The sequence below is a fragment of the Cyclopterus lumpus genome, chromosome 3 (genome assembly GCF_009769545.1).
Source record: "Cyclopterus lumpus isolate fCycLum1 chromosome 3, fCycLum1.pri, whole genome shotgun sequence".
Taxonomy (NCBI): Eukaryota; Metazoa; Chordata; class Actinopteri; order Perciformes; family Cyclopteridae; genus Cyclopterus; species Cyclopterus lumpus.
The window spans coordinates 7,532,120-7,550,002 of NC_046968.1; the positions used below are offsets into that span (position 1 = coordinate 7,532,120).

Here is a 17,883-nt window from a genome sequence, read left to right on the forward strand (position 1 = left end):
TGATGTGTGTGCGTCAAGGTGAGGGACGGTGCAGCTTTTAAGCTTTTATCATCTTGTCCACAAGATGTCAGTGTCCGTGGTGCTGGGGTCGGTAAGTCCATCTGATCCCATCAGCTGGGATTTAGTGTCTTTGTGGAGTCCACACACACCAACTCTCTTTCTCTACGGTGTGTGTGTGTCTGTGTGTGTGTGATCCACCAGTCATCCCGGGTGAAGACATTCTTCAGATCTAAGAATGGAGCGTTCCAATTATTTTCAAAATTGTAAAACTGTGACTGAATGTTGTTTGTTTCCTTCATAAGGTGTTTAGGTCAAAGTTTATACACGCGTGTGTGTGTGTGTGTGTCCCGGATGCGCACTAGAGACCCTGGTGACTTAAACCGAGCTAGGACGCGTCCAACGTGGGACCCCACGCTGCCCTTTTGTCTTTTTTTAAACATCCACCGACTCAATTAAGGCCCCAGTCAGCGGAGGAAAAATAGCAGGAAACAATATTGCAGTAATTGTACCAGCGGGGGTTTTGTTTTCTGCGTCTCTCCGCTGCCTTGTTATCTTAAAGTTATTGGGCGCACACGTACAGAGGATGAGGTACTGAAAGAAAACAGAACCCGGATCATGAGTAGGTGACACAGAAACCCACAGGGGCTTCAAAACAATATCTCGTGTTCGACGAAGTTAATCATGCGAAGTTAATCATTTCCCGAGTCGGTACAACCCGGACTGTATTTTAAATGTGGCTCATCAACAAGCAGCTAATTGGAAGGAGGGGGGGAAACAAGAGTTTATATGACCCAGGACTTATCATGGAGTTCGCTGGAGGAACGTCATAAAAGCAGCATTGGTTTTAAACCAGTATTAAAAGGGACACAGGGACAAGGTTTTTGATCACTTCCCCCGCAGAAGCTATTCATATCCCGGATGTGTGCATGAGACGCCGCTGTGATCCAGCTGGCCACGCCACCGCAGGGATTGTGTGGGCTACAGGCCCCTCCTCACGCAGCCACCGTCGGCCGTAATCCCGACGCGTCCCCCAGAGGACGAAGCTCCTCGGACGAATTGGCACGAGGCATCGTAGGGAGATTGGCATGCCGGCGGCCCCTTCTCCTCTCAGGGTGACTCCACGGTTTCACACTTTATCAAGAACAGGAACAGGGTTCAGGGTTCAGGGTTCAAAGTGTTGGGCCTGCAGATGCCGGATTATTGGAGAAATGTCACGAATGCGTTATGGTGAACCGCGGCATGTGATTGGTGGACAGCACGTCTGGGTAGAGAAGAGTCGTGGGCGGGGCTTAGTGGAGGGGTTATATGGAGACTGAGAGTATGGGGGCTAAATTTAGCCAATGGCTCTGCTGGGGTGGAGCTAATCCTCTTTGCACTCGAATTATCTGGCCTTCGGATTAGAGGGCTTTGCCTCTATGCAAGACATCTACTCTCTATAATGATGTCCCATAGCAGGGCCGTACCATTTTCACTGGTGGGGGTGGGGTGTGGGGGACTTGCCAGACTGGCCGCGGTAATGAACGAAGAACTTGTTTTTAATGGGCCAAAATAATTCCCGATTTGCTATACAGTGTGCTGGTGTGATCTCCATTTCATCTCCATGTAGTGGCAATTATGCAATGGAGAGAAACTGTAATAGAGCCTTTTTGTTGTTGTGGTAACAGACACACAGTTTGTAATACTGCAAATATACAAATATTACAATTTTATTAGTGGGCCGTGGGCTTAATCAACATCGTGTCACCCCATTCGTCCAGAGATAGTGACTTAACTGACTGTTATGTCACTATCTTTCTGTCGAAGTAGAATCACCACTATGTACAAAAGTAAAAGTATCAGCCAGTAAAAAACAACAACATGAAGGCTTTTTTGCCGAGCGAGACTGCAGCCGGAAAGTGGCGACGGCCTCCCGGGGCCCAAAGTAATCCCTCCGCATATTAAAAAGCTTTTAATGTCATATAATGTACTATCATTCGGGACGAGCCGGGCACCGATCCACCGTATCAATCCAACATGTATAACTGCTGCTCTTCTCTTCTCCACTCCCCACTCCGTATGTGTTCTGTATGTAAACCCCAGGGATGATGTGTGGTGCAGGGGAGCTATGATTATCCATCCCCCGGCACTATAGGTGCCACTCAGACACGTCCATTATCACATCTGCTCTCATCCACGCCCGGCCAAACGAACCGCCGGGCCTTCCTTGCTGCTTCAAGGGAAGAGGGATATTTCAGCCTTTCTTTTTTTTTTTCGTCGCCGATGTGCTTATCAGGAGCTACTTCGGGATGGATGAGCAGCTGCAGAGAGGTGATGTCTCACTCGAGGACACTTTGACGGGACATGCAGCTATTGCGGGGACGTGCTTTTCTGGGAACAGTGGGGCTCATCTCGGCTGGTGTAACCGGTGATGACACTACACCTGGCGTGGCGCTTACCTGGAAATCTGAAACGAGCACACTCTTGGAGAGCACTTGACTGTGACTGCAGGCCGCTGAACGTCTCCAGGGCTGCTTGTTCTGCCCAGATGACAGTGACCTCTGACCTCCCCGTAGAGCAGCGTCTGCACGGATCAGGTGTATGGCTAAAAAAAACTGTCGAGAGTCTCCACAGTTTGCTGTCTCTATCTGTAGAGCCTGTTGCTCTTTACACTTGAAGGGCTGTACCACTGGGTCCTAGGGGCGGGTGTTGGGGGGGAGTTCCTGTGGGGATGAGCCCTGATGAGGGAGGGGCTGGTGGTGGCGGGGGATCGTGAGGTTGGATCCTAATCCCTCAGCCTTGGCTGCAGCTCGGCCTTAGGATAAACCGACATGTAGGCTTGGGACATTTGGAAAATGCTACTTGGACGTTTGCACATTTTTATTTATGTTTGTTTTGTTCAGAAGTCATTTTTACATTAAGGAAATACCCAACTCTGGTAAGACAACAACTTTGTTTTATCTTCATAATGCTGCTGTTCAGATGCGTTGTGCTATTTAATTTGACAGTTTGCTGAGGGTGTGAGGAATAATTTAGACTGAAAAGATACCTGTGGTGCCATCCTTTATTTTTCAAGTTTTATCTGCTGCGGAGACATCAAAATGTAGTCGTTGTAGTTGAGCTAATAACAAGTGTGCAACCAAATCCTTTCATCTAAATAGAAAAAGTTCCAATCCGTGAATACATTTTTTATTTTGCCAAGCTCAAGTCCCCCTGATGTTTTGCTACACATTGAATTTATCTCATTCATCAGCTTTCATTTGGAGCTGATGTGTCGAGAGAGGGAAGAGGATATTGAACGAAGGAATCAGGGTCTATTCAACGTAGCATTTCTCGGTAGCAAAGGTATTGGCATGCAAACATCAAGTGACATATTTAAAAATGCCCAAAATGCCAACTCCTGCTCCTCAACTGACCTGGTGACATTATGTGACTCAGAGACATGTTGCTAATAAACATAAGTTGACAGGTTAGCGGACACGCACGCGGTCCCCTGAATTCAGGTAGGATCTTACTTTGACCTCTCGAGGTCACACGGGAGCCGAGATTAAAAGGAACTCACTGCTTTGACAGTTGAGTTTCACCACTGACATACAAAGCGTGCAGTAGATAGATCTTAGATGTTTTCTTTTGTTGTTTTTAAAGAAACAGTACGTGTGTGTCTAATACCTCTGGCTTCAGTGGTATTCAAACCCCTTCACCTTGATGTTTAGTGGAACCCTGGTGGGGAAAACTGGAAGAAAGGTCTCAGCCATTTGTTGTACCAGGACAAATGGAAATCATGTTATGCGTTTGTTTCATCCGATCAATAACTGTTCACATGCATTATTTCACCACGCACATATGACAAAGAAAATCAGCTGTCAGGTTCAGAATCAAATACTGTAGCAGCGGTGAGGGATTTTTCTTTTAAATCAACTCTCTGGGTTGAGTTCCAGGTTTGATACAGATCAAAAGCAAATTGAGGGGAAACAATATAAACTGTGCACGTGCAATGGAGTCACCCAGAGATTGAAACACCTCGTGCAAAAGAAAGAAATAAAAGAAGAGAAAGATAGAAAAACAAGGACGAAGATGACAAAATGCAAAGCGCATCCATAACGACTGACGCATCCGTGGCTAAAAATAATAGTTATAACCCCGACCGTGACAGACAGAACAAAAAACAAGTCAAGATTTAATTATTTTATCCCTTCTTTTTTTTGCACAAGTGAATAAATAAGTACTTTCCCCAACTGTCTGTAAACACTGATGGGAAAGCAGAGCGAGAAACTTGGAGCTGCTCTGTGGCCAGCGGTGCAAGATGGTGGCTGAGTGAATTCCAGGTGACTGGAACGCTATCCTTCCAAAAGTCTGTTACCGTGGCATTAATACGCAACTTCGCTAGCGTGTACGGCTCAGTTGCTCTCCGGAGGACCAGCAACAGCAACTGAGGAAACAAAGTCGACAGAGTTTGGCTGAGGCAAACTAATAAATGATCTCAATGGCAGAAGGTCAATTGTGAAATTGAGATAGGTTCTGGAAAATTACACAGTGACCTATCTGCTTCCTGTTAAAGCTCAGACGCACATTGATTTTCATGATTCAAAGGAGCTCTTTGAATTCTCAACCCTGGTGCATGCTCCCGAAGGAAGGCCGATCGTGACCTATTCAAACTCTGCACAGGCGAATAATGCTGATTTGACATCTGAATTAATGTGCATGCGTTGGGGGTGAGGGCGGTCGACTTGATACATTCATAAACTCAAACGCAGATCGATAGGATGAAAGAGAAGGGTGAGGGATGGAGACAGAGGTGGGGGGTCGGGAGGCGGGGAGTACAAGCAGCTGTACTCTGTTATGTAAGTGCCAGCTGTGTGAGTAAAGGCGCTGCAGCAGCAGGATGATGAAAGCGCCACCGCTTCCCTCGACCAGAGGGAGCATCCAACCTCTCACTTTCTGAATCGTTCATGTATTATTCAGGTTACTGAAGGAAACGACAAATAATAAACAACAACAACAACAGCAGCGGCAGGCGTGACGCTCTCAGGTGATCTTGCTCAAATCACGATCGAGCAAGAAATGATCAGCGCAGACTCAGAAGCTACACATCCAAGAGCAGCAGACGCATTTCAGTGCGTCAATCCAGACTCCATAATCTACCGTCAGCCACCTCAATGACTTCCGTGATGAAACAATACTGTGAGGCAACGAGGGCAAAATGAAAAAAAATAAATAAATCTGCAGTCTTAATCTGGATTAAATTACAGTGTTCGTCATGCTGGCTCCAAACCAGGACAGACCAACCCAAACCGGCCATCCACTTGTCAGACGATAAGACTGCAATTGTTTCTGAAGTATTTCATATATCCAATGAAAAAAAGGTAGACAAATATAACAAGTTATACCCATATAACGAGTCACATCCAACAAGTAATAATACACATATAACAAGTAATATCCAACAAGTAATAATACACATACAACAGGTAATACCCAACAAGCAATACCCATTTAACAAGAAATACCCATATAACAAGTAATTCCCAACAAGTAATAATACCCACAAATCATATCCAACAAGTAATAATACCCAACAATACCCATATAAGTAATCCCCTTGTAACAAATAATACACCTCTAACATGTTCCACATTTAGAACGAAACAAAACATAAAGCTATGTGTACAATAGACAAGATTGCAATGACTGACATATTCTCATAAAGCCTTTGGGGGTTGTCCTGCTCCACCCTTAGCTATGTGGTTGCTACCTTCTACTGGTATGACCATTAGCTTCTGGAGGCTAATTTTGGTGTACACTGACTTTTAGAAAGATAATGTTATGTAAATGTGTCAGTTGCCTCTTCCAGACTTGTGCTACTATTGCTACTGCTATGTTTTAGCATTTACCATTATTAGCATTGTAGTTTTTTAGGTTTGACCTTTTATTCAGTATTTTCCACAGTGACAAGTATTGCTTTAAAGTTAGTGCAGTACTAGCAGGATGCACGTGAGCACGAGACTGATGAATGTAGTTGCAGCACAAGTAAAAAAAAAAAAGTATAGTTTAAGAAAGTGATTCATTTCTCATTAATTGCCTGCTTTACTTTTTGCTATGCTGCTCGGGTTGTCTGTCACGAAACGTTGCGCGTCATCTTTTTTTTAATCTGTAAAAATCCAGAGGAGCCAGCCTCAGGCTGACAGATGCTTGATTTGTAAGAATATGTGCCCGACCTCACTGTGCAAGTCACTTAATCATGACAATAAAGCATGTGACGGCCAACTTTCCCGAAAATGATAGATCATTTGTGTTACTGTCATCCTATCGTTGCCCCTGGTCTCTGTCACTATGAAAATCAAGACAGATCTGAATGTGTCACCGTTGCAGCAGCGCTACGCGATGGATCAAAATGGCGTCACAGCATCTGAGGGTGGAGGGACAGTGAGATTATCTGGCTGTGTGGAAGGACACGCAGCCTGCAAGGGAGGCTGGGAGTCCTGAACTGCTCTGTCCTGCCACATTACACTTTTCATTTCTGACAAGAATAACAGCCTGTATTTATGTATGACTTTAAGTCCTTTCCAAGAAGTAATGAATAGCGTAACACGGATTCATTTGACAGGTTAGGGAACTAAAGCAAAGAAACTAAAAGCGAGACAAAAAAGTGAACATGTGGGAGGGAAATTAAATACAAGGAAATGTCTCCCCCTTCTATGATTACATGACATGTAGTCGGCAAATCACGTAGCTGCTTCTGTATTTTCAAGGACTTAGAGAGAGTCAAAGGTCGTGATGTAGCCTACTCCCTGTGCATGTATCCACAGTATACATGTTGTGAAGCCCTTTGAGACTGTAATTGCGACTTGACTCGGCAGGTCACACATGTTGCATGGCGACGTCGTTCTGCTGACAGATCATTTGCAACGTGTGGCGTGTGCTTTGTGTTTTAGGTTCAGCATGCAGCGCTGTGCACGTCAAGGAAGGTAAAAGTCTTTCAAGGCAGCCATTGAGGCCTTCCATCTGAGCCCGAGACTCCCCAGAAGACATCGCACAGAATTCCTGCACTAACACCGAGAGCAACTCACAGCTCCTGAGGAGGATTATGCCATTATAGCTGACAACTTGAGCTTCCTCAGAGTACGACGGCGACAAGGCAAAGTCAGTCCTGCTCCCGCTAGCACCCAGCAGGAACCATGGATGACCCCTACCACAACAACGTGAGCCAGCAGGTGACAGAAGGTGGGGAATACACCTACACCCAGGATGGGAGCGGTCAAGATGGCTACCCCTACCAGGCCGATTACCCTCCGCAGGACGAAGACGCTCGCAGCGACGCCACGGAGGGCGCGGACGACGATGAGCAGATGTACGAGGGGGAGTACCAAGGCGTCCCCCACCCCGACGAGATCAAGGAGGCACGGCGGGCGGCTCGGACGGAGGCCAGGAGGAAAGCCCGTCAGGCCGCCCAGCAGGAAGAGGAGGAGGACAACCTGCCAGAGCAGTACGAGACCATCATGGAGGACTGCGGCCACGGGCGCTTCCAGTGGATGCTGTTCTTCGTGCTGGGCTTGGCGCTGATGGCCGACGGAGTGGACGGCTTCGTGGTGGGCTTCGTACTGCCCAGTGCTGAGAAGGACATGTGCATATCCAACTCCGACAAAGGACTGCTGGGTAAGTGACAGCAGAGGGAGGGAAGGTGGGAAAACTGAGGTTGAAAATATATATATATATATATTCACCCTCTTTGTACCATTAATGTCTGTACACAGTCTCACGGCAATCGATTGAAAGGTTGCTGGCATAATTCAGTCCAAAGTGGTGAATGCATGGCTAAAAACCTGTTTAGCAAACACATTTCTCCAACCCAGCTAATTACAAGTCCAGCTAATTATAATGATATGTTAATGGGTTCTACATTTTACCCAGAGAGGAGGAATCCCATCAGCGAAATTATCTGCTGTTGTGCTTGGCTGAGACAAAATACTGCATATGTTTGGCTCTTGATGGCACATGGTTGCAGACCACAGACAGAAAAATCCCCCAGGCGCTGGGACCAATTAATAAAAAAGAAAAAAAAAGCTTGGCTCAATTGGAGTGAATGCAAGAAATCCAGAAAATTAAGCAACATTGTGCATCCTCATAAGCTTTTAGGTCAGACTGAGTCACTGGATGAGCCTTGGCACTGGTCCCTAAAGTCTGAAAGTTGACGCCATATTTGTTTAAATATATCAGATACCAGACACAGAAATAAGCTGCTACTTGGATAGTATTTCCGTTTCCTGCCAGCTTTAATATTTCTCCAAATATTGTACCAGAACTGTAAACACGGCAAAAAAAAACATGGATTCTTACATTTGTATGCAGCATAGACCCAACTTACTGGGAAATGCACCTTGAAAGCGTCTGTTCCTCACTTTCCGTGCAGACAACCAAACTGCAAATACAAGCCCCTCACCTTATTTCCCAGGCCTCGCATTGCGCATAGCTCATTTCGCCTTAACAACCGGCTCCTGGGATGAGGAATTGCGAGAGATTGATGAGGCTCCCGGCAGTGATTGTATTCAGTGTGCGTTCCCAGGCTAATATGGAGCATGTTGCAGCAGTCAGGGAGCCTGGCGGCCTGCAGCGCCCGGTGCAGAGCTGTCAGATACGCTTCAGGCCTCTGACAGGCTGTGGTAGCAGGAGGAGGGCCCCGGTGAAAAAATGAAATCACAGCGTCTGTTTGGGCAGAGCGAGAGGGGAGCGCCGATCATCAGCTGAGAATATGAAGTAGATCGGCAGATTGATCCCTTTTTTAAAATGTTCATCCTCGCTCGTGCTCTGTTCACCAGGCTCACCGGGGCAGAAATGTATTAATCTTAACCGTAGTCTTGGATAGCAGATAAGAGGAGGATTGCCGGTGCACTCGCCCTGCATGGCGGTTTTATTGCTTAATCCATAGAGTGTAAACATAAGAGGTTAATAGCGAGGAGACACAATGCTGGAGACAACGAAGGGAAGCTTTGGCAGGTTTTAAATCTCAGACTCGATGTGGTTGCAGATATTTAACCAGTTATCTTAAGGAAATTGTTAAACTTGCAATGCAGCTAATGCGTATTTGGAATCGAGCTGGAACTGCAATTATATAGATCTTTTAGGATGCTTCCCGGCTGCTGTTCAAGGGATAATGGAGACTACATTTGGTGAATAGCATTTATTTATGTGAACCAAACAAAATGTAAAGTTCCATCTTTTTAAATTTGATCAACTTTTATTTTATTTTTTTTACTGGATTGTCGATTTTCTTTGTCCGTTTACACAACACTTATGTTAAGTTAGTGCATAAATGGAGATCTCCATTTCAGAGTTAGCATTCATGTGAGTAGTATTAGATGATGCTAACGTATTAGATGATGCTAACGTAACTAACATCATTTGAGACATTTATATATATATATATTTATATATAGATATAGCATTGAAATATTAAAAAAAACAGACCTTTGATTAATTGTCAGGTAAAATATTTCCCATTAAGTTACCTCCTCTAAACAAGTCAGATATCAGCAAGCTAACGTTGCGTAGCACAAATGCTACACCTGGCTGTGTGACAAGCGGCTGTATATAAAAAGTGGACATAGTCACTGTTTCATGAACTGAAAACAAACTGTGAAAGGGTCCACAGGTCGGTCACCAGAAATATAAACTAGAAGCTCACAAAGGGAAAAAAAAGAAAAGTAAAGCACTGCTAAAAAGGAGCGCTAATGGACTGACAATGAAACGGGAAACAGACAAACTGAATACACATGGAGAGCACAGACGCAAAGGCAGGAAGTAATATTACGCAAAAGGGTGAATATATCAAAATAAAACAGGAAACAAACTACGAATAACCCTAGGACCATGATCGGCCGTAAATACTACCAGCTATAACTACTGTCTAGATAAGAAGTAGTTTGTGCAGTGCAACCTGGCATGTCATATAGGCTAAGTCTGATTTTGCGAACAGCTGCTTCAAACAATTGTAACTTTAATTCACTGGATACAAATTCAATCAGTCCCGTTTTTAGGACATCAAGGGAAAATGTAGCAGATTATTACTTAAAGGCTTTTCACTGCTCGCACGCTGCCAGGTGTCCGAATGTTGTGTGTTCAGAATTCATAAAACTCACGCCTAGTTTCTACAATGGGAAAAGCAGGTTGACTGTCAATCACAAAGTAAGAGGTTCATTCCCCGGTTCTGCAGGTCAAAGTGCCCCTGAGCAAGGCATTGACGTTTATGTATGTGATGAATGAAATCAAGTTTTAATTACAGGAATGGAGCTAATGCTACAGAATCGGTAATGAGTTTAATTTCTCATCACAAAGTCATCTGCATGCTGAAAAGCCTCATCTGTTGAATCATGGACACGGGGTTCGCATATGTTTCTTTCATCGGAACATATTGCATCGTTGGAAAACGCATGCTCCGCTGGTGTCTGCCGTTGTTTTTCCTCCAGAGAAGGATAATAGTCACTTCATCAAGATGCACTAAGTGCTTTCACTTTTTATACTGTAAGAAAAAGGGGAAATTGTTCTTTGCCCTTCAGGGATTCAGTGTCTCCGCTGTGCTCAAGGACACTTAAACAGACAGGTAGAGGCTTGTTGCTGCAGGGCTTGATCCTGGGCCTCCACATGAAGGACAGGCTTTCTAATCACAAGGGCATTCCTGTCACCCGGTCCATGTGCGTGTACGTAAGTAAGGCGCACGCCTCGCCTTGAGCCACAACTTGGCCAAGATATTATGTGACATATTAGCCCTGACTCCTCGTCTCCCGGTGCCCTCAGCGAAGTCTCTCGTTGAATGATTTAGGGCCGTGCAGCGTGGCGCGTGGAAGAGCCAGAGCGTTCGGATGGCCTCGTAATCCACAGGGGAAGGTGCACACTACGGCTCCACGTGCCGTTAAGCTGCTTAGTCCCACTGTAATTAGGCCTGTGCATAGTAAAAACACAGAGCAGGCAGGAGGTATATGGATCTGGAGGGTTGAACAACACGGTGAGGTGGATGGCCCAGGTTGTAGGTTACAGCATAATATTCTCCCTACAGACACACACACACACAAAGGAAGCAATCATTGTTATCTCTAATGGGCGGCACAGCGCTGTTGCTTTGCAACAAAAAATTAAATGGCTGTCTGGTGCATGCTGGGATATGCTCCGGGTTGCCGTTACTCAGGAATCGGCTGATAAAATGCGACAGAATGAATTATGCATTGTTAGAGCGTTTAATAAAAGTTAACAATAAAATGTCAGACTTTAAGAGGGGGTACAAAAATAATAATTATATTTATATATATATATATATATATATATATATATATATATATATATATATCTATATGTATGTATAGATATATATATATATATATTTTTATTTTTATTTTTTAATGTAAAGAATTACATTTTCTTTATATATATATATATATATATATATATATATATTTGTATATGGAGGGTGAATATTGTGGAAGTGATGCACAAATCATTATGACCTTTGTTGCTCAGTCATAAATCTTGGGAGCGTCGTTATCAGTCTTGGTGCGTTTCTTTCTACGTTGATCAGTGTGCTGATCAGAGTGTGCGTGTGAGAGGACGCGTCACACTGAATCACGATGCAAAGTTTCCATACGAGGGGGAAGGGAGCCCCCTAGTGGAGATCATGGCTCTTTTTCGTCATCTTTTTTTTAATAACAGATCTACCACAGTTATTCCTCCCAAGTGATGTTTCTCTGTTTGAGTGTGAGTGTGTTAATGCAGAGCCTGCACCGTGGGCTTCAATGACATCAAGTGTGCATCAAGAGAGCCAAACATGTGTCTTGACCTGTGAGTGTAAAGGTCAAATGGGGTTTTGTGTGTGTGTGTGTGTGTGTGTGTGTGTGTGTGTGTATTTCGCAGGTCTGCTGGTGTACGTGGCCATGATGGTGGGGGCGCTGGTGTGGGGCGGTCTGTGTGACAAGATGGGGCGGAGGAAGTGTCTGATCTACGTCCTGACCATCGACCTGGTCTTCTCCTTCCTGTCCTGCTTCGCTCAGAGCTACGGCTTCTTCCTCTTCTTCCGGTTCTGCTCCGGCTTCGGGTGAGACACGTTCACTTCTGTACAGACGTTCGCCTGAGAGTCAGACGCCTCGACTGGCTTTTAAATTTTTTTTATAACGACTGACCTTTACCATCAATAATCTTTTTTTAGTGGAAAAGTTCGAAACTTTTTCTTTTTTTTTTCTTTCCCCGCGTTTGTATTTGACAGGCGTCTGTTCCGAAAATAAGACACCTGACATTTAGGTGAGATGAGTGATGGGAAGCACTTCCATTAAAACAAACCGGGGCCCTTTGAGAACAGTGAGGCCCGTAAATCAGGAACTCCCCCCCGGTCAAAACAATTGTTAGTTTATTTCCCCTCGTAAATAAAACACATTTACATTGTACGCCGCACACAGGAAGATGTCTGTTTGTTTACTCCATTAGAGCATTTCTTACTTAAGCCAATAAAAACAAGTGAACAATGCTCTTTGCTTGTTTTTAATGTACGTTTTTATCACTGACTTCCCGCCGGCCCCTTGGGTGGTGAAGCTTTTTGTTCCTATACACATTTCTATTGATAATGATCGCGGCCTGAGCGGAGCCAGACCTGCAATATGAATGTTTGAGCTTTTTGCACAGCGATAATGAGGCCCATGTCAGTCAAGAGCCAACGAGCAGGAGGGCTCAAGAGAAAGCCAACGGTTGTCTTGATGTTGAAATTACGGTGTCGCTAGAAGTTTTTCAGTTCTTAGTTTAAACTAATTATAAATGTTTAGTATTGTCATTTTTTTTAACACTGAGCATAGTATATGCGTTATTTCACAACATACTGATTAATTTGAACTTGTAGGTTTTGATTGCATTACATGAATGGTTACATGTAATGTGTGTTAGACTTAAATGTTTTTTGTGAACATTTAGTCTCGAGCCGTTGGTTATTTATATGATCAGTACACCCAAATAACAGTTCTTGTAGGAAGTATTTATCCAGCAGAAAGTAGTCCCAAACGACAAGGGCTCCAAAAACGCATTGCTGTTGCGTGTTTGAGTGTTTAAATGTAATATTCAACGTTTTGAGCATTACAAATTTAATTCCATGCACCTCCGATGGGTGGGGTTGGAGTTAGAGAGAGACAAATAAAAGTATCTGTATAGCTGGACAAAAAAAAAGATAGAAAAAAAGATTCCTGCAGTAAAGCCTTCGGGACAAATGAGCTCACAATCACTAACAGGAATCGCAGCAAATTATCCTCCGAATCCTCGGAGAATGATGGACACGTTTGGTTGTGTTATTTTGCGATTCCTCCCCCAGAATCGGCGGCTCCATCCCGATAGTGTACACCTACTACACCGAGTTCCTGCAGATGGACAAACGCGGGGAGCATCTCAGCTGGCTCTGCATGTTCTGGATGCTGGGAGGCCTGTACGCCTCCTTCACCGCCTGGGGAATCATCCCTCACTATGGTAACGGACGCACGCGCTGACTCGACAGAACCAGACACATTTCAATTCACCGGAGGTGCATTTTGCCGTATGACATGTGTAACTCTTTTTTCTTCTTCTCAGTCTGTTGTTGTGCTTGAGCCTCACCTAAATAATTTCTCCCAGGAAATAAATACGAATAACTCACGTTAAAAAAAAGATGTCAACATTTTGCCCCCATGGAAAAATGCTTATAATAAAAAAATTTAAAAAATCCATGAGTCCAACGGGTTGTCAGAGTTTTAAAATCCACCCCAGAATGGATTAATCGGTGCATAAAAATAGATTGTTCAAACAAAAAGGTGTGTTAAATATAACGTGCTCCTTACTGGATGCTTTCCCAGGCTGGGGCTTCGCCATCGGCTCCGAGTTCCAGATCCACAGTTGGAGGTTGTTCATCCTGGTGTGCCTCTTCCCTGCCCTGGCTGCACTCGTCGGGGTCGTCTTCATGCCGGAGAGCCCCCGTTTCCTCCTGGAGGTCAGAGCCAATGTGGCTGGATGAAAACAAGATTACAATATGGGGTTTTATTATCTGCAAATTATGGTTTTTTTGTTAAAAAACACATTTATCTGCACTGAGGGGACGGCTTAAGATTCTTAAGATTCATTACACTCATTATGTCCAGTATTAAACATCATGCTGTGATTGGCTAAGAATGTTGAGTCATCATCGGCCACCAGTGCAACATCCCACTGCTGTGCAAAGGTAGCGAAAGGCTGCTAAGGCGCCACCAGAACACCACCCACCCCTGCTTTCTCACCCGGGCTCATTGTCAGCCCTCTAACCACATGTGGTATTGTGTTTGTATGTTAGAGCGGGGCCGCTCCAACATATCACACAGACACACAAATTATCACACGGCCCCCCCCCCCCCTCCCCCACCCACCCATCTGATAAGAGGCAGACAGAACGCTCTCGAGATGTGGACATTCATTGATGATGCATTCATATATGTGTGTGTGTGTTTCTTTTTTCTCCCAGAGTGCCCGACATGATGAGGCGTGGATGATCCTGCGACGAGTTCACGACACCAACTGGAAGGCCAAGGGGGAGCCGGAGAGAGTGTTCACTGTGAGCGCCGCTTGTACTCGATCGCCCGGCATTCAGTTATCGAATTTAGCGGTTTGTTAACGGCGTAAATGCACAACGTGATCAACTGTAGGCAACGACAGGGAGCCAGACCGATAGTGGATTTTTAAAGGCCGATATGACAACGATTGTTTTGAGCAGGGTAAAGCCGACGCATAGTTCAAATTTCAAATTGGCAGTAACATGTTTCGATAGATAAAAACATTACCGTGCATGAACGTCTTGAACAGGTGGAACTCTTTAAGCCAGATGAGCGCAGGTCTAAATATAATAATGAATGAAGGCTGAATTCCATTTAGCTGCTTCGGTTTCAGGGTCCAGTTATTGTGCATTGTGTCATGTCGTACTGGGACACATACTGTGTGAACTGTAGACACACACACACACACACACACACTAAAAATAAGCTCCACTTCTGGCTTATTATCAGGTGGTCTAATGGTCTACACGTGTTCGAATATCAGTGAGAATGTTACACAGATGTCCTGATAAAGACAGACAAAAAAAAAGAAGCAAATTGGTCCTTTTTTCTGAAGCGTTTCTTTAAAAATGAAATGATCTGACATCTGAAATTTCCGTTGACATCTTTAATATGTCCAAACTCCTCCCTCTTTGTGAAGGCGACCAACATTAAGACACCCCAGACCCAGGAGGACGATTTCATAGAGATCCAGAGTGACACCGGGACGGCCTTCCAGCGCTGGACCGTCAGACACACGACCATGCTGCAGCAGGTCCGTGGACCAGCGCTACGCTAAAATGCTAAAATACGAAGAATTAAACAAACAAAAACGTTGCATTTGTTTCTCTGTGTATTTTAATGATCTGTCCCTCTTTCAGGTGATGTCTAACATCATGTCCCTATCAGCCCCAGAGCTCAGACTGCAAGGCCTCTTCCTGGTTATTGTCTGGTTCTGCTTGGCTTTCAGGTAGCAACAATTATATATAGCCTGTAGGCACAGCTATCTTAAGAGAGAAGACATGCCACTGTTAATGTTAAAGGCTCAAATCACACACCAAAAAAACATGCTTTCTCATTTACCCCCCTGTGATAATGATCTATGCAGATCCTTGAGTTTTATGCACTCAGGTTTGTATGTTTCTGTGTATCAGCTACCACGGGCTGGGAGTGTGGTTTCCGGACATGATCAAATACATGCAGTATGAGGAGTACGAGTCCAAGGTCAAAGTGTTCCACCGAGAACGGGTCGAGCACTTCCACTTCAACTTCTCTCTGGTCAACCAGATCCACCGCGAGGGAGAGTACATCCATGACAAGTACATTTTCTCGACACTGCCCCTCACACACACACACACACACACATATACATTATTGTTTATTCTGCCGCCTAATGAGATTCATCTCCTTTCATTTAGGTTTGAAAACATTGAGATAAAGTCTGTCAAATTCGAGGATTCTCTGTTTGAAAACTGCTACTTTGAGGACGTCAGGTCAACCAACACCTTCTTTGAGAATTGCACCATCAAGAACACTGTCTTCTATAACACAGGTATCGTAAAGAATTACTAGGCTAATGAATGATTGTAATGAAAAAATGTAAAGACCTTTTACACTGTTGGCTCCTTTAAATCTAGGGCTCAATGAACTCAACTAATTCCCCAATAAAGGGATCAATGAAGGATACATTCGTATTCTTATTCTTATTAATTAGTGGTGTAAAATACTAAAACATTGATGCCGCCCTAAGACGGCCATCTCAGTCAAAGCATTAACACTTTGCAATACGTTCATCCTCCAGCACCGAGAGGAGAAAAGGATGTTCGCAGCCTAATGTGATCCCTGTGTTCTCTCCAGACCTCTGGCACGAGAAGTTCAAAGACTGTCGAATGGAGAACACCACCTTCCTCCACCCGAAAAAGGGCTGCCATCTGAACTTCCTGGAGGAGAACGACATCGTCATCTACATGGTCAGCTTCCTGGGCAGTTTGGCTGTGTTGCCTGGCAACATCATCTCCGCACTGTTCATGGACAAGATAGGAAGAATCAAGATAATAGGTGAGATCAGCAGAAAGTGGAATAGTATTAGTACGGTAACCTCCGGACAGGTGGGATTTTAGTACGGTTTTGACCCAACCTGTTTTTCCATCTGTCGTTCCAGGTGGTTCTATGTTGGCGTCGTCTGCCTGCACTTTCCTGTTGCTGCTTAGTTTCAGTCAAGGAGCTGTGATATGTTGGCAGTGTCTCTTCTATGCCACCAGCGTGGCGGCCTGGAATGGATTAGAGGTCATTTCTGTGGAACTCTACCCCTCCTCTAAAAGGTACAGTCCAAATATCCCTCCCTACCACACCTCTGTTCATCTCTACCCTTTCTCTGTCAAGTTTGTTCCGATAGCTGTTCGCTAAACTCCTCAGCCATAGAAAAAGAATAGGAGTAGAACGGACATTGAACTGTTTTCCGTGGTCATTTGAAGAGGACAAAAGACCTTGCAGATTGTTGTCACGGTGACAACCGTCTTGGCTGTCTTGTTTGCTTGTCCATCTTGGGAGCATCAAAATCGTCATTGTCAATTGTCATTATAAGCCCGTTGACTTTTGTATTAAAAGCTACATAATTTAACCTCTCCCCTCAAAAGTTTGGTCCAACAAAGCACCCAAGGGTTCAGGAAAAGTTGGCCTCCCAGCTTAGAATTAAAGCTGTGGACCAACCAGGAGCAGGAGCACACCCATTTACACCCTGCCCATGGCTTTGTATTTGATCCCATCTGATTTTAAGATAGTCTCTAGCCCTATATATATATAAAAAAAAGTACTTGCATTGTCAAAACATAATTAAATTAATCTGGGTGTGACACAATCTTTATCTGTCTTTGTGTCTTTGCAGAGGTACAGCGTTTGGTGTCCTGAATGGAATCTGTAAGTTCGCCGCAATCCTTGCCAGCTCCATCTTTGCAGCCTTCATCGGCATCACTAAGATCGTCCCCATCTTCCTGGCCTTCATCGCCCTCGTCTGCGGAGGTCTGGTAGCTCTCAAGCTGCCCGAAACCCGGGAGAAAGTCCTCTCCTGAACAGCCAAACTCCTGCAGCCTCCGGCCCTCCACCACTGTGTAGCTACGGGGATAGCTGAGTATCAGCTTAAACTTAAATGGAAAGACAAGGAAGAACGTCCATGCTGTGCTAACTGTGTTTCTGAGTTATGATTAAAAATGTTTTTAAAAACGGTCTGATTGCCTACGTGAACCTGTGGTTGCTTTCTATTCCCTCTGTGAGCTCCTCAGGCTGCCCAGCATTTATGTCACGTCATATAAAACTAGTGTTTGTCCTTTTCTTTTGAATATTTACTGAACCATCCTCTACA

At 44.6% G+C, this 17,883-nt stretch overlaps 1 protein-coding gene across 1 annotated transcript; it reads left to right on the top strand.

The window, feature by feature from the left end:
• Nucleotides 1-7,151: 7,151 nt before the first annotated feature.
• sv2ba (synaptic vesicle glycoprotein 2Ba) lies at nucleotides 7,152-17,593 on the top strand. Its single transcript, XM_034526968.1, has 12 exons — nucleotides 7,152-7,629; nucleotides 11,872-12,052; nucleotides 13,307-13,458; nucleotides 13,821-13,954; nucleotides 14,459-14,548; nucleotides 15,187-15,300; nucleotides 15,407-15,495; nucleotides 15,680-15,844; nucleotides 15,944-16,077; nucleotides 16,383-16,583; nucleotides 16,687-16,846; nucleotides 17,410-17,593. Exons 1-12 carry the CDS (start codon nucleotides 7,152-7,154, stop codon nucleotides 17,591-17,593), a joined length of 2,082 nt encoding a protein of 693 aa, XP_034382859.1.
• The last annotated feature ends 290 nt before the right edge of the window (nucleotides 17,594-17,883 follow it).

Bases quoted from the DNA above. Each gene is read 5' to 3' on its own strand.
- sv2ba (XM_034526968.1), top strand. From the start codon at position 7,152: ATGGATGACCCCTACCACAACAACGTGAGCCAGCAGGTGACAGAAGGT. The intron at 12,053-13,306 runs GTGAGACACGTT...TTCCTCCCCCAG, and splicing joins CGGTTCTGCTCCGGCTTCGG to AATCGGCGGCTCCATCCCGA. The intron at 16,584-16,686 runs GTGAGATCAGCA...CTGTCGTTCCAG, and splicing joins AGGAAGAATCAAGATAATAG to GTGGTTCTATGTTGGCGTCG.